The following is a 26,370-nucleotide window of genomic DNA, read 5'->3' as shown; positions in this document are numbered from 1 at the left end:
ACAGACAGACAGACAGACAGACAGACAGACAGACAGACAGACAGACAGATATTCTAACAGTGGCTAGAGAGGGCTTGACTGAAGAACAGGACAGAAGCACAAAGCAATAAAGGCCGGTCTCCCATATCAGACAGGACCCAAGATGCAGGCTGTGCAAAGATGTCCCAGAGACAGTCCATCACATAATAACAGGATGTAAGATGCAGGCAGGCAAAGTGTACATGCAACCAAGTAGCTGGAATAATGTACAGGAACATCTGTGTTGAGTTTGAACAGGAGGTCCTGCAGTAAAAGTGAGATTCTCCACCAAGGGCAGTGGTGAATGGCAGGGCTAAGATTTTATATGGAAAAAATGTATACTTCCTATCTCACTTTCATGGATTCTTGTAAATCCTTTATACAAAAGATAATGAACTTTAGTATTTAAAGCTCACCGGACTGAAGGTTGGTCCATGTCCTTACACATTAAGGCTCAGACAGGGTTTGTAACAAAGCATCTGGGAAGTGTAGCTCAGACTGCAATTGTTTATTATAAATTTAAAGTTGCAGACAAATTAATCATATCTTAGTTATAATGCTACGAATAGTGCTGTAATGACTGCATCTTGGATGAAGTGTTTAGACTGTGAAGTTACCTCACTAAGATGCTAATCCTGCTTTGTCGTACAGGATTCTTGGATATCTAAACCTGGATTTCAGCCTGGTCTGGAGCAGGCTAACGACATAAAACAAATCCTCATGAAGCTTGCATGTTGAAAGTTTTGTGAAACCATTTCAGGAATAAGTAAAACCAGGATAAAATCCCAGTTTGATCGCTTACCTGGGTTTTATTAAATACGTAGCTCCCAGGTCTCCTCCCCTGTTTTGTTTGCAGATAATTTTATGGGGTCTAGTGATAAATTCAGTTCCACTCTTCTCCTCTGTTCCTTGGAGTCTTAGGATTATGTAAAAATACAAATTACACTCATTTATTATAAACACATTTGGGGGAAAACATAGTTTTTTCTCTGAAACACTGGGTTGGAATGGAGTAGAGTATCTCACTTTGCTTTCTGAAACCAGATACAAGAATAAGATGTGTAATGACGTTAAGAGTGTTGTTTCATTGCAATGTTTTTGTACTAAAGCATGTCAAAAAATATTTCACAATAAAAGCTTAGGCAACTGTTTTACCTCAAAAGAAAGCACAACAAATATCCCCCAAGCACCACACAGTGCTTTTGTAACGTGGATCTATTTCTAGCCATATAAAATGAAGAACATCAGTTTGCCTTCATGTCTCAGGACTGAAGTTTCTCTCATTTTTCTTGTTTGCTTGGGGCCCAAGGTAAAAGCCTGAGTTAAAAAGAAAACAGTCCATATCAACAGAGATAGTGTGAATATCGCTGTGGATACTGCTCAGAGATGAGCTGCAGTCTGACGATGGCCATCATTCTTTCTGACACATAAACCAGTTTTTGCTCTTAAAAATGATGGTGGAGTGAGACGCAAAGAGGGAGTCTGGGAGGAAAAGATCCACCCTTAGCTGGGAGTGAATTGCAGGCCATCTTTTAGTAAGGAACCAATATGCTCAACTGGACTTTGCAATCCATCACTAATCCATCCACCCCCTCCCCCATCCTCAGATATGAGCATATTGGACTCTGGTGACAGGATTACCATTGGGCTAGTAAGAACTAATAACATTGTGTTTTATGTGGGAATTTTTTTTGTTTTGTTTTACAATTTTAAACAGTTTTTTCAACGTCTCATTTGGAGCACTTTACCACACGGCGTGCAAAATACCGTGTAACCATCCAACAATCAGGGATAACTCTTCAAAAACCTCCAGGCTGATTCATTAGGATTGTGCACCACATTTTTCTGCTCAAGAAGATACTTCATCGCTCAAACCTTGGTAAGGGTGTAGGTTAAATTAAGTAAAAAAGTGGATAATTTAGCAAATTAACTTATGTGTGCATTAACGCCGCCATAAAGGAAAAATTACACCTGGGTGGAAAACAGGATTTTAGCTCAACTCCCTTGAGCTAGGATCCGAGCTCATCAAAAAGTAAAAACCCACAGATTTCACAGGAGAGTAAGTGCAGAGTGAACGTCTTTTAGAAATCTGGTTGATGTGGGAATTAATACTTCTGAATAAATAAGTACAACTTGAAATTATTTTATTATCTAAAGATTAAAGTTCTTACTGATTGCTCTTAGTACAGTTTAATTAAACAGGTTCCTTGGGGTCTGTTGTCCAGACCACTAGATTAATTTTCAGCACCATTCCAAGTGCACCAATCAAAATATGAGGAGCTATCGATAACAAAAATTACTGACTAATAGGAGACATGTTGAGCCACTCTGTCAACTGTTGAGGCAACAATTAGAAGCAGATGCAAACAGGATTGGTGAAAGAGGCAGTTAGATGTAAGTGAATCTTCTGTAGCAGGTAGGATGTGGCTACGTTTACATAATCACTCATCAACAGGGCACCTGGTAGAAGAGAAAATACACTCATAGCTTTAGCTGTCTCATGTGGAAAGAACAATACTTAGATTATGTATATGTATTGTAACAAACATATTTCAAATCCATTTTAAAAAAATAAAAGACTGAAAACACACTCATTCAAACATTTTCAGTAAGCAAATGTTTAAAACTTGTATTTTTAATATATTTGTTTGACATGATTCCATTTTTGTGACAGTGCATGTTTGGTATGGTGTTTCTTTGAACCTACAAAACAAAGTAGAAGTGGTTACATGTGGAGCTGCTGAACTGTAAATATGTCATGACGGGCGGAGAGATTGGTGGCGAACCCAATGCGCAGACTCATCGTAAAGTGCGGAAAAAGTAAGAGAGAGGGTGAGAGATTTCAGAATTAAATTCAGAAAAAATGTCCAGAAGCTTGGCGGGGGAAATCTCAGAGGTCTGTATGTGGGCGGAAAATGATAATGGAGGCGTGGTGGCTGCAGTGGCCGGTGGAGATGTGGAGGCTGCCGCGGCCAGTGGTGGTGTAGGGACCGCCGCGACCGAAGATGTTGTGAAGACCCGTATCCTCCTTCGCCAACGGTGGCCATGAGTTGCTGGGTTCTGTTCTGGCTGGTTCATTATGTCATGACAGACGGAGAGAGTGGCGGCAAACCCAATACACAGACTCACTGTAAAGTGAAGAAAAAAATCAAAAATTATTTTTAAACAAAAGAACAAGAAAACAAAAAGCTGACGGTGCAGCAAAACTAAACAAAAAGCCAAGGCGAGGTGAGGTGAGGCAAGAAACGAGAACCATGGGAGATTAGAGACAATGAACCAGCGAGGATGTGGAGAAAGTGACCAGGTTTTAAAGCTGAGGGGAAGTGGGAACAGGTGAGTGATTACAACTAGGAACAGGTGAAGATGGGCGTGGTAGCAAGACAAGAGATAAACAGAGGAGAAGTGAATGATGACAGAACACAAGAGGCAGAAACAATACAAAGACAATATGAAAACAATAACCCTAAATACAAAAGAAATCTCAAAGAAAAAAACAAAACAAAACCCAAATCCTGACAAAAAACTTCACATTAGAGGTTTTACCTGATGCTTGAACGGGGAACGTGCCATAATCGGTCTTTAAAGTCTCACTGTTCACATTGTAGCTTCACTCTCTTTTTGCACTTCTCACCATGTTGTGACTTCAGTATCACGTATCTGGAGGTCGGTGGTTTGTGCTTCTGTTTCTTCTTTTACCCATCCAAAGTTTTTATTTCCCAGTGTCCAACAAGTCAGTGTCTATTCACCATTCCATGGCAGATTTATGACCTGCTGTTGTTGTCCTGTGATTTTGTTGAATGGGGGGTGGAGGGGCTGTGATTGTTTCTTCAGGTCCCTTGCCACTTTCTATTTTGACCTGTCGGCACAGGGCCTCCGGGGACCTTACATACACTCTAATTGGGTTGGGAAGGATTTTGCAGCATCAGAACTAAAGACAGACTGAGAGGAAAAAGGAGAATTAGGCTGAGTTATAAAAAAGAACGGGAAGAGAATGTTTGAGTGAAATATGAAGCTCTTTTTTATCTGCAGCAATCGCACTGTACCCAGACACAACCTGTTACTGTTGAATAAACAATATTGGCATGCACAGTAATGCACATGGCATGCAAAGCAGCCCTTAAATTGGACACATTGGGGCGGAGTGGAATGAATTCACATACAAACAGAAGGAGCAGATAAATCATGTCAGACAGACAGAAACCTGTCAATTAAAAATGATCTCTGAAAGCTAAGGCTATTTTGAAGTCAGAAGTACTCCTACACTCCCCCACTTTGATGACAAGAGTTAGTTATGAGACACAAATCTCTGTTTCATCACTGGGCCTTTCCATGTATAGCGTATCCATGTGTAAAGTAAGCTAACCACTTATGAATGTGAATGTACAGACTACTTGTCAAGATCTGTGTTTTTTTTCATGTTTATCGTTTACTACTTTAAAGGTATTTTTATTATGTTTATTTTCTATTTTATTACGGTTTCTTGAGATTATCCAGTTTTGGTCCCCAGTGTTTCTTGGTGCCGTTAGTTACTTTTTCTTAGTCAGCTCCAATCGTCAGCACTGCTCCTTCATTCACACATGTAGTCTCAGCTGCAGCCACGTACCTCACCACTCCCAGCCTATTTAAACTCCTGGTCCTCACTCTAGCTTCATTCAGTCATCCTGTTTGTCTCCCTGCCTGTTTCCTTCCAGCTTCATGTGAAGCTAAGAGGATAAATCTTTTCATTAATAAATCTTTTCATTTAGTCCTTGCATAAGTGTCCTATTCAACCGTAACACATCCCGACACTACCAACAGACATTGAGCAGTGTGACTGGATACACAGTTTAACTTTAGGTGGGCTCACTGATCTAGAAAAACACTGGAGTGGTCAGTCCCTGCGCAATCTATGCTACCAAGCTGAAAATTTGTGCCACCATCTTGAAAGGTTTTACATGTAACATTGCAGCCATTCTTAGATCAGACCATGAATAGCAGATTAAAAAAATTAAACTCATCTTTGGAGCCTGGTGTTTTGCTATTAATTATTATAAGGTGTAGTTGTGTGCTGTTCTGGTTAAAGCGATTACAACACTTGCTAGCTCATTGTGACAGCCTTTTTCCCCCATTAATGTTAGACTGGGCTTGTTGAGAGGCTCATTACAGATTACACTTGTCTTCTGTTTTCACTTTATGCATGAGATATGTTTATTTAAGTAAAATAAGTTTTTTTCTGAGTGCCTATTGACTAGCAGTGGTTCCCAACCCTGTTCCATGAGGAACACCATCCTGTATGGTTTAGGCCTGTGATTCTCAACCCCATTCCTCGAGGAACACCATCCTGTATGTTTTCATTGTTTCCCTCCTTTTCAGCAGGTCTTCAAGTCCGGCAGAGGCCTGTTAATCACTCACTCATTGGAATCATGTGTGTCAAATCAGGGAAACAACTAAAACATGCAGGATAGTGTTCCTCAAGAACCACAGTTGGGAACCACTGACATGTATCATGCACAAGACGTTGACTATGTGTGGCTTCCATATACATGGAACACTGAACCACAAGATTAACTAAGATGTGTCTGAAGAATTTTTTGTCCCATCATTCTTCATTTATTGGCTCCCTTTCTTATTGTACTGACTTATTTTCTTTTCCCTCCCAACTCAGCTTTTATTGCAGGCTAACCTTCGCCTCCTTGCTTCCTCCCTTTTCTGGATTACTTTCTCTGGCCGAATTAACCAGACTGCTCTCCACTGATTGGATGTTTTCTTCAAGGTGCTGTGCTAATTAAATTTTCTGTTCACTGTCAGGAAAATGTCACAGTTGATTTTTCACTTTGAGAGCCATTTAATTTTGAGAAACCTATCAGTTCCATCTTGGTCTCTCACAGTCAAACACACATTACTTTATTTATTTAGTTTGTTTGTTTGTTTGTTTGTAATAAATTACAATTGGCATTAAATAGGTAAATCCATTTGGGAATCATTCCAGTTGTTATTTTTCCAAAGTTGAACTTGGAAATTTTGTCTTTTGAGTTTAAAATCCTACAGCATGTATGACTTATCTTTTAGTTTTCAGTGTAGGTCTTTATTATCTTTGTTGCATAAAAACTGTTATGCATTTTGTTTTCATAATAGGGAAGAATTGTTGTAATGTCTTGGTTTTATCAGCTTAAAATTGGCCCAGTGGGTTGGATGGTCACCCTCCAATCATGTATGAGTGAGAATGTAAAGTGCTTTGCTGTCTGTAGAGCAGAGGTGGGATTTCACACTGAGGCTGGGCACTTTAAAAAACTTACTTTAAAAAACTTCAACCCTGAAACCTGGATTCAAAAAGTTTTGGTGTCAGAGAATCTGATCATCGTTGTCATGCATACAAACAGCTAAAAAGCAACAGAAATGTTCAAGTTTTACTTTAAAACAGTGTTGTGTAAACAGGGCCACAGTCTGAAGTGTCTGCTGATATTTTTTGTCAATCAGGAACAGATCTGACACCTATGACGCAGACAATGAAGCTGTGAATCTGAGCACTGACCTTTGTGAAACAGCAGTTTGCATCCAATAAAATCACAATTCAAAACAGAATGATGACAAAACAGGTTTTAAAAGTACAATAGGATCTATTACAGTTACATAACAATGATTAAAACCAATGTTTACCCAGTAAACACCATTGTCTACTATTTTTTATATCCACACAAAGTACAAGCAACAACAAAGATTATCTCAGTGTTATCAAGAGTGTATGTGTGTGTGTGTGTGTGTGTGTGTGTGTGTGTCAGTCAGTATCAGCAGGAGTGATGCCTGTTTGTCAGCNGCTAGGTGTGCAAGAACAAGACACTCAAAATGGCTTGCATTATCTTGTGGTCATTGAGGTCTGCTGACAAAATGACAGCTTTGACATCAACCTTAGACAAAGTAAAGGACTGCAAAGATGGCAGATTTTGTAGTCCGTAAGTCTCATGGAGAATATATGATCATGTGTCCTACACACTTGGGTGTTTCTGACATCTGTGCTACAGAAAACAATAGTTTGTATGAAGAGCGGCATATTTAAAACTTCTCACAGTGTCCCGTTCTTTCTCTCTTGAAAGCGTTGAAGAATGTGTGATTTATGTGTTGTGTTAGTCAAAAAATAGTTAGCTGGCAAGCAAAAACCTATCTCAAGCATAACTGTCTTTCAATTAAAATAAACCCAATCAATAACAAAATCACAACGTTTAAAGAAATCAAATAAACATAATGAATGGTAGTTTTGCAAGTTTTAGCAGTCTGATAAAAAAGTCTGAATTCTGGGGGAAGAAAAATTATTTCACTGTGGCCCTAATTCTTTTCTGTAGAAAGGGAAATTATGCCCATGGATCAAAATTTTCTCTCATGAGGTCTTTGTCTAAGAATAGCACCCACAAAAATCATGTTCAGTGTTGCTGTATCAGTTTCTTTATTGCTGTATGTTTGTGGTTTAATATCCATGCCATATTAAACCAGTGTTTAAAAAACATGCCATATAGGAGTTTAACTGGAAAATATAGTAACTCTGTAAAGAGGATTTTTTTTTTAATTTTTAGGTTTACAGCATGTGATGCTAAAAGATGTACAGTAAAACAAGTTCCATATCCCGGTGAAGCAGAGTGAAAAAAAATGAAGGAATGCGATGTAAGAAACGAAAGAGAGAGGATGTGTGACAAATTGTGATATCAGATCCCTGCAAACCAACATGAGCCTTTTTATACAGTTGGAGCAAAGACAGATCAGATCAGTGGGATTAAATCAGACAAGGCTCCTTTAACCTACTTGGCACTATTTGCCTGGGTGTTAATAGTCTGTTGTTAGAGATTTAATCAGCAGTGAGCTGAGTGTTTCGCATCCAGTCTAAACAGTTTGCAGTAGCTGTCACTTTTTATCACGTTCACACAGCTGCTAATTCAGGAGAGGGAAAAACTGAAGCTTTAAAACTGAGCTGTGAGTCTGCCTGCATCTGCTTTATGTGTGTGTGTGTGTTTCACCTGTAGAATAGTCAACATAAACATATGGATGGGCAAATATTTGCAGTAATGTGTCTGTACCTTTGAATGTCTTGTGAATCAATGGGCGAATTTTCAGAAAACTCTCAAAGTAATTATTGGATGTATATCTACGACTAAATGACTTTCGGAGTCAACCCTATTGAAGATGGCTTCCACAGCCATCTGACATTATCCAACACAATTATCGTAGTTACTCAGGCATTTTCATGAGATGATCTACTGCTAGGACTTTAATAGAGAGTTTCTTTAAAATCAGCTGAAACAACTACAGAAAACTAATCTCTTAAAGCTTCTCATCGCAAAGCATGAAATCAAACATAAAGATTATCCTGAACCATATCAAATGGTGCAGTTTTAAAGAGTTTACTCCTGTAGTTTTCCACATGTGTAGTAGATGAAGTAAGAAGAGTGGATTTACTTTTACTACTGTTTAAGCTCTCAGAGGGGGCACCAGATCTAGTTAACAGATCCATAACAGGTTGATCTCTTCCCAGAAATCAGTCATATTTAGATTCCTTTATTTATTCACCCCTATTATTTATCAAATCTCTACAGCTGATGGCTGAATTCATTCATTACAGGGAGCTTACCTCATACCATTAAAGACCAAACTTTCCTTTTTAAGAGTTTATTACAAAATTACAATGAATCCAAATAAACTCAACAACAAACAATAAAATGAACACTAAGAATTTGGGAGTACTCTTATGAGTTTTGGTGTTAAATGATTATTGTGTTTAATTAGATTAAAATAATTATATTCACTTCAGAATGATTTAACACGGATGATGATCTGGAGCAAGAATTGATCTTTATAATCCAAGGGAAGACTTTGATTGTTAGTTTATCTAAAACATGAGAATTTTTCAAACAGGATGTTGGAGATTAGGGTCTAAGTTTTAAGACTTTGCACAATTTCTGCGGTTTGATAAGCATTTTTACTTTGAAGTTTAAGTCAGGAGAATGATGGTAATTCTGCCAGATTGTCAGATTAATTTGAGGAAGGATCATATTAGAAGTGAATGTTTGTTTATCAACTTGAATCAGCTCAATATAATATAATCAGTCTGATGGAGTGAAGAGTTGGAGCAAAATACAGCGTCTATGAGCAAATTCTTTAGCTGGACTTATCTCCTAAACTTACAAACAGTTCTTGTTAACTTACTATGCTGGTGTGGATTCTCAGACATCCAGGATATGGTGAATCCGAACATTTTTGATAAAACAAAAAAACTGAACTTTGATTCTGTAGTTGAAGATGTTTTGCTTCCAGTCCTGAGAGCTTTATCAGTTCAAAACTACTGAAGAGTGTGGAGCTCCAGGCTTTTAACCTGGGGGAGGTGCATGATGTCAGATCATTTTGAACTGAGCACTGTTGAATCTTTTATTTCTTTATTTGTTTTGTTACACTTGACTAATGGTGGCACGTGCCAGGGTTTTTTTTGTTGTTACTGACTGTTGTTTGAAATTATAAAATTTAATAAAGAGATGGTTCCAAAAAAAAAACCAAAAAAAACAACAAAACAAAAACCTGCATGTTATGATAATTTGTTCTGGGGATACAAAGTAGACTAGAACCAGAAGACCTGAGTGTTCTGGAGGGTTGATACGACAATAGTAAGTCTTTAATGTACTGTGGCGCTAGATCGTTCAGCGATTTATAAACTATTAGTCTATCCTCTGAGCTATAGGGAGCCAGTGTAGGGACTTTAAAACCGGGATGATGTGCTCTATTTTTCTGGTCTTAGTGAGAACACGAGCAGCAGCATTTTGGATCAGCTGCAGCTGTCTGACTGATTTTTTTGGCAGACCTGTGAAGACACTGTTGCAGTAATCAAGACGACTAAAGATGAACGCTGCATTAGTCCTTTAATTCTGGAGATGTTCCTCAGGTGGTAGAAAGCCAACTTTGTAACTGTTTTTATGTGTCCCTTAAGGTTCAGGTCTGAGTCCATTACTACACCCAGGTTTTGGGCCTGATCACTAGTTTTTAGCTATAATACCTGAAGCTGCGCGCTGACTCTTGATCGTTCCTCTTTAGGTCCAAAGATAATAATTTCAGTCTTGTTTCTGTTCAGCTGGAGAAAGTTTTGGCACATCCACACATTGATTTGTTCTAAGCATCTGTTCAGTGCTAGGATAGGTTCAGAGTCACCTGGTGACATCGTAATATAGAGCTGTGTGTCATCTGCATAGTTATGGTAACTAATGTTATTACTTGTTAAAATCTGGGCTAGTGGGAGCATGTAGATATTAAATAGAAGGGGTCCCAGGATTGAACCTTGGGGTACTCCGCATGTGACTTCTGTTCACTCTGAAGAGAAGTTGCCTATTTGATGCAAAGAAGTTCCTGTTGTTTAGGTAGGATTTGAACCAGCTGAGTGCTGTGTCTGAGAGTCCGACCCAGCTCTCCAGTTGCTTTAATAATATATTAACAAACACACACACACATAGGCAAAAACATCTTTCTGCCTTTGGCAGTGTGTGATAAGTTAGCAATATGAAAAAAAAGATTTTACTGGAGGAAATATTTTACTAGTCTTTGACTTGAGAACGTTTTAAGGTTCTGTTTCAAGATGACAGAATAATACAGCAGTGGTTTTGCATTCCCTATAGCAAAAAACATGCAGGAAAATCCATTCAGCAGGCATGGTCTGGTAATACATACAGCGCATGAAGACAAACACACGTTCCGACACACAAAAACCTCATGTAGGAATAACAAGAGAGAAAAGTTTAGAGCATAATTGGACTTATCTCTGTGTTCTCTTCCTTCCAGGATTAGAAGAGGGTGTCAGGCGGGATTTGGGACATCAGATAATTATCCCACCTGAGATCTTATCTGTGACCCCCTCTTTGCTGTCTGCAGTTTTCTAAACTCTCCCCAGCCCTCTCAGCTTAAACAGGATTGTCTTTCTCTGCTCCACAATCTCTAAGGTCACTGAAAACAAGCTGGACTTTCTGCTACAACAACAAAACATTTTAAATCAGATCATTTCCTTTGAGACAATCTACGATTTGTTTTCTACTCTTTGTATTTTCATTAATCTTTTAGTTTGGGTTTTTGTCTTAAAAGTGCAAATACTGCATTTACATGAAAATGTACTTTAGGATAATAGTTTTTAGTTTATAAGATGCATAAAGATAAAAGACCTGAAGCATCATATGGGCACCCGCACTTTTTATCGCCTACCACCAGAGAAGAAGGCAGAGCAATTATGTTTTTGCTCATGCCCCTGTGTATATTCATTTATCTGTATCATTAATAACATATCTCATGGACCACTTGACAGATTTCATTGATACTTTCAGGAAATAACCTTTGCATGTACATCTAGAACTGATTCTCATGTGACAGCAACTCCATTCAGTGTGACTGCCACAACCAGCTGACTTTAGAAAACAAAAAATGTCTGTAACCCAGGCAGTTTATAGATATTGAACTAAAGTTTGATGTGGTAGTAGCTGGAGTCATCCACAGTGCATACTCCAAGCACATTGTTTCTCAAGGTTTGACTAAAATAGCTCCATCATGTCTCATCATAAAATGATTTTAATCTAAAACTCTGGAATGAGAGGCGGTGAGCAATACACAATCTTAGAAGGTATGACAGGCCTTTTAATTACATGAGATATTAGTAATTTTTAAATCATTTTGGGAAACAAAGTTCCAGTAAAACTATCAACCCCTTAATGTTTGAATAGGACAGAAAAGAACAGTCAATTAGCAGCTGTCTGAATGTTAGTAAAGCTGGATTTATACTCAGCTAGAAGTGAAGAAATCTCTCGCTAACACACACAAACACACTCACAAAGTTCTGACCAGTTCTTCCTCATTTGGATCTTTGTACCTAACATTTAACCAATCATTGTTCCTCGAGAGCCATACATTCCCTGACTCCATATATTTGACCCAGTCAGAAGCAGGACAGAGCAGGTCATGACTTCATGTTTTAATGGACATCCTGTGGGTAATGCAGTTTAATATTTAGCTTTAGTTTACAGTTGGTGAAACTGATGCCAAGTACCGGGCAGATTTATGAGAGGGGGCGATATGCTATAAAAAGTGATGGTACACTAAGGATGAAAATTTAATTACCAGTACTGAGTACCAGAGAGTACTGGCCCACTTAGAGCACTAATTTTGACCAATCTAAACCAAGAACTGCATCGTGGGCAAGCTGCCATGGTGCCATCACTACCATTGACCTAATTATTCAAAGCTCTATCTTAGCATTCTTCTTGATATCCTTTTGTAAAATCTGTGTATCTACACAAGACAGCAATGTAAACTGTAGTAAGAAAAAAAGAAATTGTTTAGACAGGAATAAGATGGGATTAAATATTCACCAACAGTCGAAGAACAATGTTGGAAGATTCTTGATTATTCTGATATTCTGCCATCACATATTTCCATTTCAAGCATTAAGCACAAAAGGTGAAGATGCTATCACATAAAAGAATATGAATGTTTCAGTCAGATCTAAAAACTTCTTGCAGTACTCCCCGAAGTCTGCTCGTGTACCCACTCACACACAAACACACATTATTCAGCTTGGTCTGGAACTAAGCTGACAGTAGAATAACGTCTACATAACCATTGTTGAGACTTTCTCAGGTGACCAAATGGGAACACAGGGGAAGCTGGCTGTCTGGGTGGCTCCGACGAGGTCTCAGATAGCATTGTCACGATGAAGAAAGGACTGCTTACTGAGGGATGAAGTGAAAAGACGAATATGAAAGAAGAACTCCAGATGCACACATATCTAAAGGTCTATAGCCTTTTGAACTTCCTTTTCAGCCATCTGATGGACAGGTGTAGACAGTTAATCATAACTCTACAAAAACTCAACAAAATAACATCCTGTAAAATCTATTATTCAAAAGACTCACAGCTTCGATTATCATCAGTGTCAACTGAGATAACATCAGTTGTGTAGAGCTTTTTCCAGTTTTGGTACTAATGAAAGATTTGAACTGATATTATCAGTTTTTAAACTCTGGCTTTTTTAACATTAAGTACGTCATACCCATTGTTAAAGTAGAACAAATGTTTTGTGATGGCATCAGCCGTATATAGAATATCCATGTATGTTTGTCTTTTTTTTGTATCAAAGATGGCATAAAATGTATATCTGTCTCTCTATCACTTTACATAACTATTTTTAGTGCTATAGCACTAAAAGTTAGGTAAAGTTATTAGACGGCATAGGATAAATTTTCATTGTCATGCTGATAATACTCAGATATATTTATCAATGAAACCTGATAAATCCAATGAGTTATTTAAATTACCAGCTTGTCTTAGAGACATAAAAACCTGGCTGATTCTTAATGTTCTGCTTTTAAACTCTGACAGGACAGGGATTGTGGTTTTTGGACCTGATCATCTTAGGAACAAACTTAGCAGTCTTTCATTTTCTTGGGGGTGGGGGGACTAATTAGACCAATTCTGATGTAAACAATCTTGGTGCTAATTTGGAACAGAGTATGTCATTTAACCTCCACATTTAAAAGTGCAACCAGGTCTGCTTTCTTTCACCTGAATATTATCACTAAAATTAGAAACATCCCAAAATGATGCAGAAAAACTAGTCCAATCATTTGTCATGTCTAGGCTGAACTATTGTAATTCTTTATTATCTAGATGTCCAAAAAACTCTTTAAAATGTCTTCAGTTAATCCAAAATGCTGCTGCTAGAGTTCTGATGAGAGTTAGGAGGAAAGATCACCTTTCTCCAGTATTAGCTTCTCTCCATTGGCTCCCGGTCAGAATATAATTTAAAATCTTCCTTCTAACATACAAAGCTTGGAATAACTAAAGTTCCATCTTACATTAAAGACCTTATTGTTCTATATTTTCCTAACAGAGCACCCTACTGTCAGACTGCAGGTTTACTTGTGGTTCCAAGAGTTTCTAAAAGTAGAACTGAGTCAGAGCTTTCAGCTATCAGGTTCCTGTCTTGTGGAACCAACTTCCAGTTTCTGTGCAGGAGGCTGACACCCTGTCTACTTTTAAGACTAGATTTAAGACTTTGATTTTTGATAAATCCTATAGTTAGGGTTGGCTTGAGTTTCCTGTGCTATCCCTTAGTCATGATGCTATAGGCTTAGACTACATAAAGTCTTAAACTGCTGGAGGAAAAACTGATCACAATTCTTCACTCTGCTGCTGTCTTTACTCTCTGTACTCGTCATGATTATACATGCAATTATTGCTATTAATAACCTGTGTTTTTCATATTTTTCTTTTCCACATAGAAACTACTGTCCTCTTAAACCTCAGTCGGTCAAGGCAGACGGCAGCTTACCCTGGTTCTGGTTCTGCTTGAGGTCTCTTCCTGTTGAAAAGGAGCTGTGCTGCTCAGGATGGGGATTATGCCAAAGTGAAGATTCGATGCAACGGGCTGGCTTTCTTAGATAGATATCTTTTACTAATTGGCATTTCATCTTGTACTCTATGTGAACTATTATAATTGGACTGAATTGATTGTGAATGGATTTTATTTTTAATCTATTTTGAATTGTATTTGAACTTATTTTTGTTGAACAGTGTCAATAAAGAACTTTTGTTCTGAAATGGTGGTATCTAAATGAACTGAATTGTATATAAAACTGTATGGAGTTAGTGTATAAAGTTAGTGTTAATTCAAGCATTGGTCTTCTGTACAGAGCCCAAGGATCCATGCCTAGGACACAGTTAGGGAATAAGATCTTAACTGCACATCGAATCCAGCAGAAGGTGGTAGAAAGAAATGATTGTGATTTATTGTCCTTATTTTTCACTTCTACCTTTATCCCTTTCCAAAAGCCCTGCCATTCTCTTATTGAGCCATATTGCCAAGAATAAACTTTAGCAGTTTAATGCAGACCTGATATTCTCTTCAGACTGAATTACAGACAGGACCCAGCAGTGACAATAACACATAATCTGATTTGGGAGACCTCTGTTATTCAGACACCTTTTGAACTATTTTCTCCTAGAAATGCTCTCTCTCTATCTCTCTGGCTCTCTCTCACACACACACACAGAGATTCATCTGTCCACCACCACCAGGTTATACAGACTGTCAAATTTGTCTTCATTGCAGCACACATGAGTAAGCCACCAGCCTGTAGTAGTGTTGGTAACTCCAGGGACAGTTGGACACCTAATGCCACTGTGTTCTGCAGAGGAAAGGCAGGTCCATATCAAAACTGTGCAAAAACAATCATTCCTATCCCCTACATAATTGCATGATTTTATCACAAAAATAAATGCATTACATTTTAAAGAAAAACATAAACTACAGTAGAGACAGACTGATAGACTTCAATACCTCCAGCCTGAGATTTTGTTTTTTCAGCAACAGACAAAACTACAATAACAAACGGAAAGGTTGATAATACCAAACTGACAACTGCACAAAAAGATTAAAATTGTCCAAAATATGGTTAGAAACTGTACAAAAAAGAAAAACAAAGTGTGCAAAAACAAATGAAGCATTAGATACAATCACTGATGACGTATTTGATGTACAGTGTGATGGTCTGTGGCAGGAAAGATTTCTCTTTGTCGTTGCTTCAGCAGCGGAGTTGTAGCAGTTTGTTAGAAAAGCTGTGTAGTGGAGAGGATGATATGGGTTTTTTTTTGCCTTTTTTTGGACATCAATTGGTTCACCATCCTTTTCTCCACCGCTGCTTCAAACTGATCCAGTCTGCAGCCAATAATGGAGCCAGCCTTCTTTAAAGTAAGGGACATGGAGGACATGAGTACAGGACATTGGTGGAGAACTTTGTGGAGTAGACCAGAAAGAATCACCTGTAGCTTAACATCTCTTAGACTAGAGAGATGGTGACTGACATCAGGATGAGGAAGACAGCTTCACAACTGCTGGGGATATGGGAGAAACACACTGGACTAAAGGCCCCACACCAAAGATGTAAACAGGAAGGAAATGAGTAGGAAGCTCAGCTCCTTCAATGTGTACGACGACATATGGGGCCTCTTCTACCAGTCTGTTGTCGTCGATGTTCTGGGTTTTTCTGTGGTTTGTTGGGGGAGCAGCTTTGGAGCCTGCAACACCAACCTTAAATACCCAACAACAGCTGAATCATCAGAACATTTCTGCAGGTGGCTTGACTCAGTTGTACTGAAAATCAGTGGTGTATAAGGTGAACAGGAAGGGAGAGAGCACTGTCCCCCATGGTGCTCTTGTATTACAGGTGTAGATTCTCTGTAATCCAGGACATGGCAAATCCAAAACGTTCTACAAAATACATAACTACAGATTAGAAGTCTAGTTTCTTCCCAGAACTGTTGAGTTATTAAGACATAACTTTTTCTGGTTTTGTCCAATATGAAGCTGTTTCATTCAGTGATGGATGTTTTGCTGTGGCAGTTGGAATGCCATGATTTGTCATGTATGGTTATGTCAGATTCTCATATGTCTTGGGTTTCGTGCAGTATATGACGAACAACATCTGGTATGAATAGGACACAAAGTGCCAAGCTATTTTGTACACTCAGTTAAAACTCAACTATTTTTTAAATGAAGTTGTGGTTTAATCATAAAAGCTACTTTCTACTATCTACAATTGTGGGTAGAAGAATATGGTTTCCTTTTACATCAGGTTTTAGTGGAAAAATATGCAAGTTTTGTCCTCACAAGGCTCAAACACTGAAAATATAGATGAACAACAAAGCGAATGACATATTACAGTGTCATTATTTTGTATAAAAACATATTTGTATACAATGACAAAAAAGACTCTGATTCTGAAAAAAAAAAATCAAGTGAAAGGGCCAGTATTCCTTGAAGAAATGCATATCACCCACTGAAAGAAATGATGGCGATGTAGTCACTTTGGTCAAACCTTAAAAATAATATGTGTGAGCTTGTGCGATATCACAATATCTCTCACTTGGAGTATGTGTTGTAAATGAGTCAACTCCCACACTAAATGTACAATACCCCTACAATTAACTAAGTTATAGCCATTTTTGTGTTTCCTAAGGTCATTTTGCTGGGGTGGCCATCTTGAATTGGGTCAGCTCCAGACGGTAATCAGTTGTAGATGTACAGCACAGCCAATGATTATGTAACAAGTTAGAGTTTAAATACTACCTTTATTATTATAATCTTATCTGGTGATGGTGGACAGATGAATCTGTTTGTGTGTGAGTGTCTGTTTGCTGATGGAGGGACTTTATACCTGCAGTGAGCCAATGGCTGTAAGTCAGGTGTGTCTGACTCTTTACTCTGGTCTTTCCTACTTAAGTCACACACAACAGAATCATTACTAACTTTCTCCCCATGTTCAGTGTGTCTTTGGGTATGGTGAACATTTTAGTTATTTATGATGAGTCAGGAGCTTTTATATCACATTGAAGGAAGACTGGGAGGATCCCGAAACAAACACAAGGCAGGCAGGATAAGGTGAAAATGAACTTTAATAAATAACCAATCAACTAAAACTTAGGCACAAACAAACACAAGGAGCAGTGAACCAGAAGGTAAACAGGATGATGGAACAATGAATAAGTACTAGAAGTACAAGTACTTATACTGAGAGGTATAGAGGTAGAGAAGCCCTTTTAAGCTTGGGTCAATTTGACCTGAAGGCCACAGAAGGGTTAAATCTTGACTCTCTCAAGAAAACTTTGGTCAGTTTGGACAAGAAAGCCAGCAAACTTTCTGCTCCCCCTGCATGCAAATGGCACAGACATCACTGGAAATGTAGCGGCTGGCTGGTGAATACGAAAGCCTATTCTCCGTCTGCTCTCTCTGGAGATACTGGGTCTGTGTCTCATTGCTTCATTTTGCGCTTTCTGGATCCTATCTGCTCCTCTCTGATTCCTGTGGTCAGGCGAATGAGGGCAACTGGCCCACTGTCTCTCCTGTCCTCATCTCGACAGGCCCCAAGTGAATCATCAACACTTTCAGTTGCTAGCTGAGGCTTCTTGAACAGCTAATATCCCACATCCTGTCTGTGTCAAAATGGCCCTGGTGAATGCTAGGTGGTTAGCCAACAAGATCTTTACTCTCAAGGATTTCTTCACCTCCTGTGAATTAGACTTTCTATGGATAACTGAAACATGGATGACTTTTGGTGACTCCAGTGCTTTTTGTGAATGTTTTTGAATTGTTCTTATGTTAACTCTCTAAGGACAACAGGTCGCTGAGGAAGAACTGCGACTGTTTACATAGAGAGCTATCTCTGTAAACAGGTCACACAGATTACTTCTTATTCCATCTTATTTGAGCTTGGATCTGCTGTCGTAGTGCTGCAAACTGTTTTATACAGACCTCCAACATAAAACAAGGACTTCTTTACTGACTTTGATGATTTTGTAGCAGGAATCCTACCTACATATGATAGAGTCAAAATAGCTTGAGAAAATAATATTCATGTGTATTGTCCTGTGTGGTCCGTATTGGGGAGGGAAAGTTATTTATAAGATAATACCTGACTTGGTTATGTCTGAAGTTCACAGACTTTGAGTTTTCACTAAATTACCCTGTTTCTCTTCACTGAAACCAGACTGACCTTGTTTCCTTTTGCTCCTCCTCGCCTTCCAACATTCCAATATCTTCTATATAAGCTCCTGTGTGGACTCTGGAGGTAGAGCTTTTGATTTGGAGCTTCCCGTTCGGAGCTGGGACTCTGATGTTAATTATTAATTATCTTTAAGGCTCTCTGTATGTGGTGCATCATACATAAATAAACCTGTTTGAGTGATTTCATCAAACAGTGCCTGAGAAATTGATTTTTTTCCACAACAGTATTTAGCATTTAGCCCTCAATAAAATATAACTTGTCTGTTTGGAAGCTCATTACAGAATAGTCTTGTTTTCTGTTTTCACAATATGCGTGATATGTTTATTTAAGTAAAATAAGGCCTTTTTTAGCGCTTATGGACTGATAACACATCATATAGCAGCAGAAGTCATAAACTATGCGTGGCTTCTACATGTGAACAGTACGGAATGACACATGTAATACATTTTCCAGAATGGCTACCATAAATCTCACCTAGTGCCATGGCCTTTCTTGTGTTTCTCTAATTCGGTGGTTAAAGTAACACAGTTTTAGTTTGTGTTTTTTTGGGGGTGGGGGGGTGGGGGGTTACACTTTGTTCACTTTATGCCCTCCTAAATGAGAAGGGTATGACAATGTCATGGTAAAGTGCTTGTGTGAGGTGGAGATGAGGGCGTTTTGATTCATTACCCTGTCCCAGCAACAGAGATTAATATTTCAGTGTAATAATTGCTTTCTTGACTATTACTGACCATGAAAAAATAAATCATTTATGCACGAGAGAAAGAGAGTGAGAGAGAGAGAGAGAGACAGAGTAAGACACAGGTATTTGATTAAGGTTGCATCAGACCGTGATTACTGGCTCAACTTTGCTTTGAATTAATATATCAAGCAGGTATGGATAAAAACGACACTGTGCACCCCCATGAGAACAACTATTGTTCATTTTGACATGCTATAATTTCATCGTTATCAAATGGAATAAACTAAGGTTTTTGTGATGAACGGAGATTTAACGTATATACTTCTGTGACTTATCAAACATCAACATCGACTAAAAAGAGCACATATTGGTTGTTTTAAATTTGGACAGTATATTATCAAGACTGGGATGGGTGGTGGCCGAAGGCGGGGACCTTGGGGGTCTGATCCTCGGCTACAGAAGCTGGCTCTTGGGACGTGGAATGTCACCTCTCTGGTGGGGAAGGAGCCTGAGCTGGTGTGTGAGGTTGAGAGGTGCCGGCTAGACATAGTCAGGCTCACCTCAACGCACGGCTCTGGCTCTGGAACCAGTCTCCTTGAGAGGGGTTGGACACTCTTCCACTCTGGAGTTGTCCCCGTTGAGAGGCGCCGAGCAGGAGTGGGCATACTTGTTGCCCCCCATCTTGGTGCCTGTACGTTGGGGTTTACCCCGGTGAACGAGAGGGTAGCCTCCCTCCGCCTACGTGTGGGGGGGATGTGTCCTGACTGTTGTTTGCGGTTATGCGTCGAACCGCAGTTCAGATTACCCACCCTTTTTGGAGTCCTTGGAGGGGTTACTGGAGAGTGCCCCTCCTGGGGACTCCCTTGTCTCCTTCAACGCTCACGTGGGCAATGACAGTGAGACCTGGAGGGGTGTGGTTGGGAGGAATGGCCCCCCTGATCTGAACCTGAGTGGTGTTCTGTTGATGGACTTCTGTGCTCGTCATGGATTGTCCATAAGGAACACCATGTTCAAACATAAGGGTGTCCATATGTGCTCTTGGCACCAGGACACCCTAGATCGCAGTTCAACTTGTTCGACTTTGTTGTCGTTTCATCTGATCTGCGGCCGCATGTTTTGGACACTCGGGTGAAGAGAGGGGCGGAGCTGTCAACTGACCACTACCTGGTGGTGAGTTGGCTCAGATGGTGGGGGAGGATGCCGGTCAGACCTGGCAGGCCCAAACATATTGTGAGGGTCTGTTGGGAATGTCTGGCGGAGTCTCCTGTCAGGCGGAGCTTTAACTCCCACCTCCGGGAGAATTTCAAACATGTTCCGGGGGAGGTGGGGGACATTGAGCCCGAGTGGGCCATGTTCCGTGCCTCCATTGTTGAGGCAGCTTATCGGAGCTGTTGCCACAAGGTAGTTGGTGCCTGTCGCGGCGGCAACCCTCGAACCCGCTGGTGGACACCGGTGGTGAAGGATGCTGTGAGGCTGAAGAAGGAGTCCTATCGGGCCTTCTTGGCCTGTGGGACTCCAGAAGCAGCTGACGGGTACTGGCAGTCCAAGTGGCATGCAGCTTGGGTGCTTGGGTGCTTCAATCTCTGGTGCTGAGGTCACCAAGGTGGTTAAAAAGCTCCTCGGTGGCAAGGCTCTGGGGTGGATGAGATTTGCCCGGAGTTTCTTAAGGCTCTGGATGTTGTAGGGTTGTGTTGGTTAACGCGACTCTGCAATATTGCGTGGACATCGGGGGCAGTTCCCCTGGATTGGCAGACTGGGGTGGTGGTCCCCTTATTCAAAAAGGGGGACCGGAGAGTGTGTTCCAATTACAGAGGGATCACACTCTTAAGCTTCCCTGGTAAGGTCTATTCGGGGGTTCTGGAGAGGAGGGTCCGTCGGATAGTCAAACCTCGGATTCAGGAAGAGCAGTGTGGTTTTCGTCCTGGTCGTGGAACACTGGACCAGCTCCCAACTAGTCTACATGTGTTTTGTGGACTTGGAGAAGGCATTTGACCGTGTCTCTTGGGGAATCCTGTGGGGGGTACTCCGGGAGTATGGGGTACCAGGCCCTTTGATACGGGCTGTTAGGTCCCTATATGACCGATGTCAGAGCTTGGTCCGCATTGCCGGCAGTAAGTCGGACTCATTTTCAGTGAGAGTTGGACTCCGCCAAGGTTGCCCTTTGTCACAGATTCTGTTAATAACATTTATGGACAGAATTTCTAGGAGCAGCCAAGGTGTTGAGGGGATCCGTTTTGGTAGCCTTAGGATTGCGTCTCTGCTTTTTGCAGATGATGTGGTCCTATTGGCTTCATCAGGCCGTGATCTACAGCTTTCACTGGAGCGGTTCGCAGCCGAGTGTGAAACGACTGGGATGAGGATCAGTGCCTCCAAATCCGAGGCCATGGTCTTAAGCCGGAAAAGGGTAGAGTGCCTTCTCCGGGTCGGGGAAGATGTCCTGCCCCAAGTGGAGGAGTTTAAGTATCTCGGGGTCTTGTTCACNGAATGAGGGAAAAATGGAGCGGGAGATCGACAGGCGGATTGGTGCAGCGTCTGCAGTGAAGCAGGCGCTGTACCGATCTGTCGTGGTGAAGAGAGAGCTGAGTCAAAAGGCGAAGCTCTCGATTTACCAGTCGATCTACGTTCCTACCCTCATCTATGGTCACGAGCTTTGGGTAATGACCGAAAGAACAAGATCGCAAATACAAGCGGCTGAAATGAGTTTTCTTCGCAGGGTGTCTGGGCTCTCCCTTAGAGATAGGGTGAGAAGCTCGGTCATCCGGGAGGGACTCAGAGTAGAGCAGCTGCTCCTCCACGTCGAGAGGAGCCAGTTGAGGTGGCTCGGGCATCTGGTTAGGATGCCTCCTGGACGACTCCCTGGTGAGGTGTTCCGGGCACGTCTAACTGGGAGGAGGCCCAGAGGAAGACCCAGGACACGCTGGAGGGACTATGTTTCTCGGCTGGCCTGGGAACAACTTGGGATTCCCCCGGAGGAGCTGGCCTGAGTGGCTGGGGAGAGGGAAGTCTGGGTTTCCCATCTTCCTCCGCTTATCCGGGGTTGGGTCGTGGAGGTAGCAGCCTAAGCAGGGAAACCTAACTGGGCCTCCTCCGGGTAGGACGTGCCCGGAACACCTCACCAGGGAGGCGTCGAGGAGGCATCCTAACCAGATGCCCAAGCCACCTCTGCTACCCCCGCGACCCAACCAAGGATAAGCGGAAGAAAATAGATGGATGGATGGATGGATGGATGGATGGATGGATGGATGGATGGATGGATGGATGGATGGATGGATGGATGGATGGATGGATGAATGGATTATCAAGATTGTTCAGGTGTGTAAAAACTCAGAAATCTTTTAATTTTTATTCCAAAAGTCAGCCTTTTGTACAACTTAATATATATATATATATATAAACTATTGAAAGAATTACTTATTTATGTCATAATTCTAATGAAGTGTGCCTAATCTTAACACTGTTATTTTAAAGGACCATTTTCTTTTTGACAACAACACTTCTATGGAGGACCGAAACAGACATAATCAAAAATAAAAGCATAAATATATATATTTTTCTTTCGCCTTTTACTTACACATGCATTTCCGTCAAGTAATGTTTATATTTTGCTTTTTTCTTACACATGCGTTTTCGTCAAGCGTTTGTGCTTTTGACATTTCTTCCTCCTGTTTTTATATTACCGTGTGCGTTTCTGCCTCAGTATGCAAATGAGGAGGCTGTCTTCTTGGTCCAGCTCCTCTCCTATTGGTCAATAACCAGGAAGGAGCAGGATCCATGTGCAGATCGATTGTTCATGCCTGCGCTTTCGGCTGTTTCAGGAGAACGCCTCTTTTGAGAGGAAGTGAACTAGTAGCAGAGATGTCTCAGACAGCTGCAGAAGAGTTATGGCACGTTGCTAGCTTAGCTGACGGCAATACAGTCAGTGATGACTATTTATTGTTCCCCTTTCCAAAGCCCCAGAGTGCAGAGAAGGCGTGAGTTTGGACTACGAGTCTGTAATAAAATCTATCTATCTATCTATCTAGTGTCAGAGGGCAAGTATGTGAAAATTTTACATGGATAAGAACATGCGCAGAAATGGACGTATTTAGAAACACGCTGTATGTGTGGTGATGATGTGCAGATCTTACTTATAGTTTAACATTTATAGGTGCCTAAAGATGAAGAGTCAGTATACATTTAGGTGTTTTAACACACTGATATGTCTCCTTCACACCTAAATAAAACATGCATCATACATGACATATAAATGATGCACTATAGGCTCTTATTCCGAATATTAGAAAGGCAATCCATTTGTGTGTGCGTGTTATGTTATTGTGATAATATTTGTTGTGGTTGTAGCTAAGACTCATCCCAAACACATACAGTATTTTAAGCACTAACAGATCGTGTGAGATATGAGATTGTGCATTTTATTTTCCAAAATGGATCATGATCTTAGTCTAAAACCCTGATATAAATATACATCCAAGAAATGTATGCTTTTATTATTCCTGTGTACAGAGGAAGACTATACATATTAGACATTATATTCAAACCAAGTTTAAAATTACATTCAGTAACTGTTTTTATCCAAAATAACGTTCACTGGAGTATAAACATTCAAGCTTTAATACTTTATTAAATTAGTGAATGTTTGAATTAATTTTTACAAAAATATAATAAAGCCAGAAAGACTGTAAAGACGTGCTTTAACAGCAGGTGTGAACGCTTAAAAAAACGTTTTATTGAACTGTATGTTTTTAAATAGTGTTTTTAATAAAACATCAATAAGCATCAATCATGGATTTAACATCAATACATTTTTTTTTTTTTTTTATAAAATCCATTCACCCATTTTCTTTACCTTCCTCTTCCTGTTTAGTGTTCCAGAGAAATGGTGCTCATCTCCATTGGTCACTGGGCGAGAGGCAGGGTCCACTGTGGACAGGTCACCAGTCCGTCACAAGTCACAGCCCCACTGCTTTGAACATCATTGCAGATACTAGTTTGATGGTAAATTTCAAAATATACCGCAAGACATCGGTTATGAATCACCTCCAAGGAATAAATCAGTCATAATTTCTCCAGACCCTCCAGATCCTTTTGTTTTTACAACAATACGCACGCACACAGAGCAATTGTGTTATTTCTGTTTTTTAATAGAGATATTGTTTAGGTAACAGTACACAGTGGACTCCTTTATGATGGAGATTGCAAAGGTTTTATAATATTGCACACAGTGTATCTACAGTACATTAATACACTGTTCAGTCAACAAGAACATTCATAATGAAATAGTTTAAGTATTTAGAACAATTTCGTCTGTACTTGTCCAGCATGTTAGACATGGTGTAGACAAAATAGTGATAAGAAAATAAAACCATTTATAACAATGTACAAGAATTTTTCAGCATAATTAACCTTCCCATCCTTAACACAAATACCAATAAACTAATGTTAATTTGTACTTCTGCAAAGTAATTTCAGTCTGGATCACAGTTACAGTACAGCTTATCTGCAATAAAAAAATAAAAATAAAAATGTTATAAATATGTTAACTCTGCTAACCATTGAAATTATAAAATGAAAAAAATACAACAGGGTACACTGAGATCTTAGATGCTGAGATTACCATATTATTAGTAATTTATGTCTTCATACCCTAAAAGTTATCCAGTATTTCAGGCCATGGTCAAAGCTAGAATGATTTAAGTGTTATGGGGAAATAAAAAAATAAAACGTGCAATGAGCTGGTTGCATAAGTGTGCACACCTTTAAAGTAATATGTTATTGAAGTGCCTTCTGATTTAATTCTAGCCTTCAGTCTTCTTAGGAAAGAGTCTATCAGCAGCCACACCCTGACTTTTAAATATTTCCTCACTCTTCCTTCTTAAGACCAAATCTCTCAGACTGGGGGGGTCATCTTTTGTCCACAGACCTCTTCAGGTCACTACACAGATTGTTTTTAAAAATATATGTTCTGGCTAGAACATTCCAAAACTCTTTTTTTCTTTTGCTGATCTGAATGTATGTTTGGGGTCATATTGATAAAATGAAATTTCTCTTAATTGTCACCATTCCAGCAGACACCTAAAGGTTTTAGGCCAAAATAAACAAGTATGTGGAACTGTTCATAATTCCAGCCACCTTGGCTAAAAGTCCAGTTCTTTCAGAAAAGCAACCCCACCGCATGATGCTGCCACCACTGTGTTTCACTGTGGGTGTGCTGTTTTGTTGGTGATCCAATTTTGTTCCTGCACCACAGACCTGTTTCGGAATTGTGACTGAAAAGTTCAACTTCAGGTCCAGCAGCCCAGGACACATTTTCCCACAGGTTTTTGATAGACTTGATTTATATTTTGTAATGTTTATCCCAGCCTCAGTGTTTTTGCTTTGTAAGAAAAGGCTTCCCTGTCCCAAACTCCAGACATATGGAGAACATAGGAGATTGCTGTCACATGTAGGATGCAGCCAGTACTTGTCAAAACTTTCTGCAGTTCCTTCAGTGCTACTGTAGGTCTCTCTGCAGCCTCCATGACAAGTTTCTGTCTCATCTTTTATCAGTTTTGGAAGAACATTCAGTTTTCAGTAATGTTCCCATTGTTCCATATTTTCTCCACTTCTTGATGACCGTCTTCACTGTGTCCCATCAGTTATCTAATGCTGGGGAAATGTTCTGTAACCTTCTTTTTGACTGGTTCCTTTTAACAATCAGATCCTTTTTATGCTTTGTGGGCTCTCTGTAAACCTTGGATTGTACTGTGGGATGGAACTGAGGACAGTAGGACTTTATTTCAGGTGGGTCAGATACACTTTAATTATTGACAGGTGTTTCCAAGAACAAAGGCAGTAAAGAAATCCAAAGATGCTTCATATAAAGTAGTAGTTTCAAGGTGTGCACACTTATTCAGCCACCGTATTGCACCTTTTTATCTAGTTTAACTAGTTTAATTGTACGGGATATGTGTTACTAAAGCTGGAAAGGAATTTTTTTAATGGTCTAATTTTTTTACACCACAAAACCTGAATTTAATCGGGGGGCAGGGAGACACTTTTATACCCACTGTACATATAAATTGAATCTGGTGTATTTCTAACCGTTACCCCATGCTCCTACAGCAGGTGTGTTGTGGTTCCACCTGC

At 39.9% G+C, this 26,370-nt stretch overlaps 1 protein-coding gene across 2 annotated transcripts in view; it reads left to right on the top strand.

Annotated features, from left to right (window-relative positions):
- LOC119616621 overlaps window positions 1-14,544 on the top strand; it is a 33,340-nt gene extending 18,796 nt beyond the window's left edge. Inside the window, exon 6 of one of the 2 annotated variants that reach the window (XM_037973073.1) lies at window positions 14,283-14,544. In XM_037973073.1, the coding sequence (XP_037829001.1) occupies window positions 14,283-14,353 (71 nt within the window). In that variant the 3' untranslated portion in view covers window positions 14,354-14,544. The remainder of the gene's footprint in view (window positions 1-14,282) is intronic. The other variant, XM_037973071.1, reaches the window with a different exon arrangement.
- Window positions 14,545-26,370: the final 11,826 nt, after the last annotated feature.

The sequence above is a fragment of the Kryptolebias marmoratus genome, linkage group LG21 (genome assembly GCF_001649575.2).
Source record: "Kryptolebias marmoratus isolate JLee-2015 linkage group LG21, ASM164957v2, whole genome shotgun sequence".
In the NCBI taxonomy this organism is placed as follows: Eukaryota; Metazoa; Chordata; class Actinopteri; order Cyprinodontiformes; family Rivulidae; genus Kryptolebias; species Kryptolebias marmoratus.
This window is presented reverse-complemented; position numbering and strand designations above follow the sequence as displayed.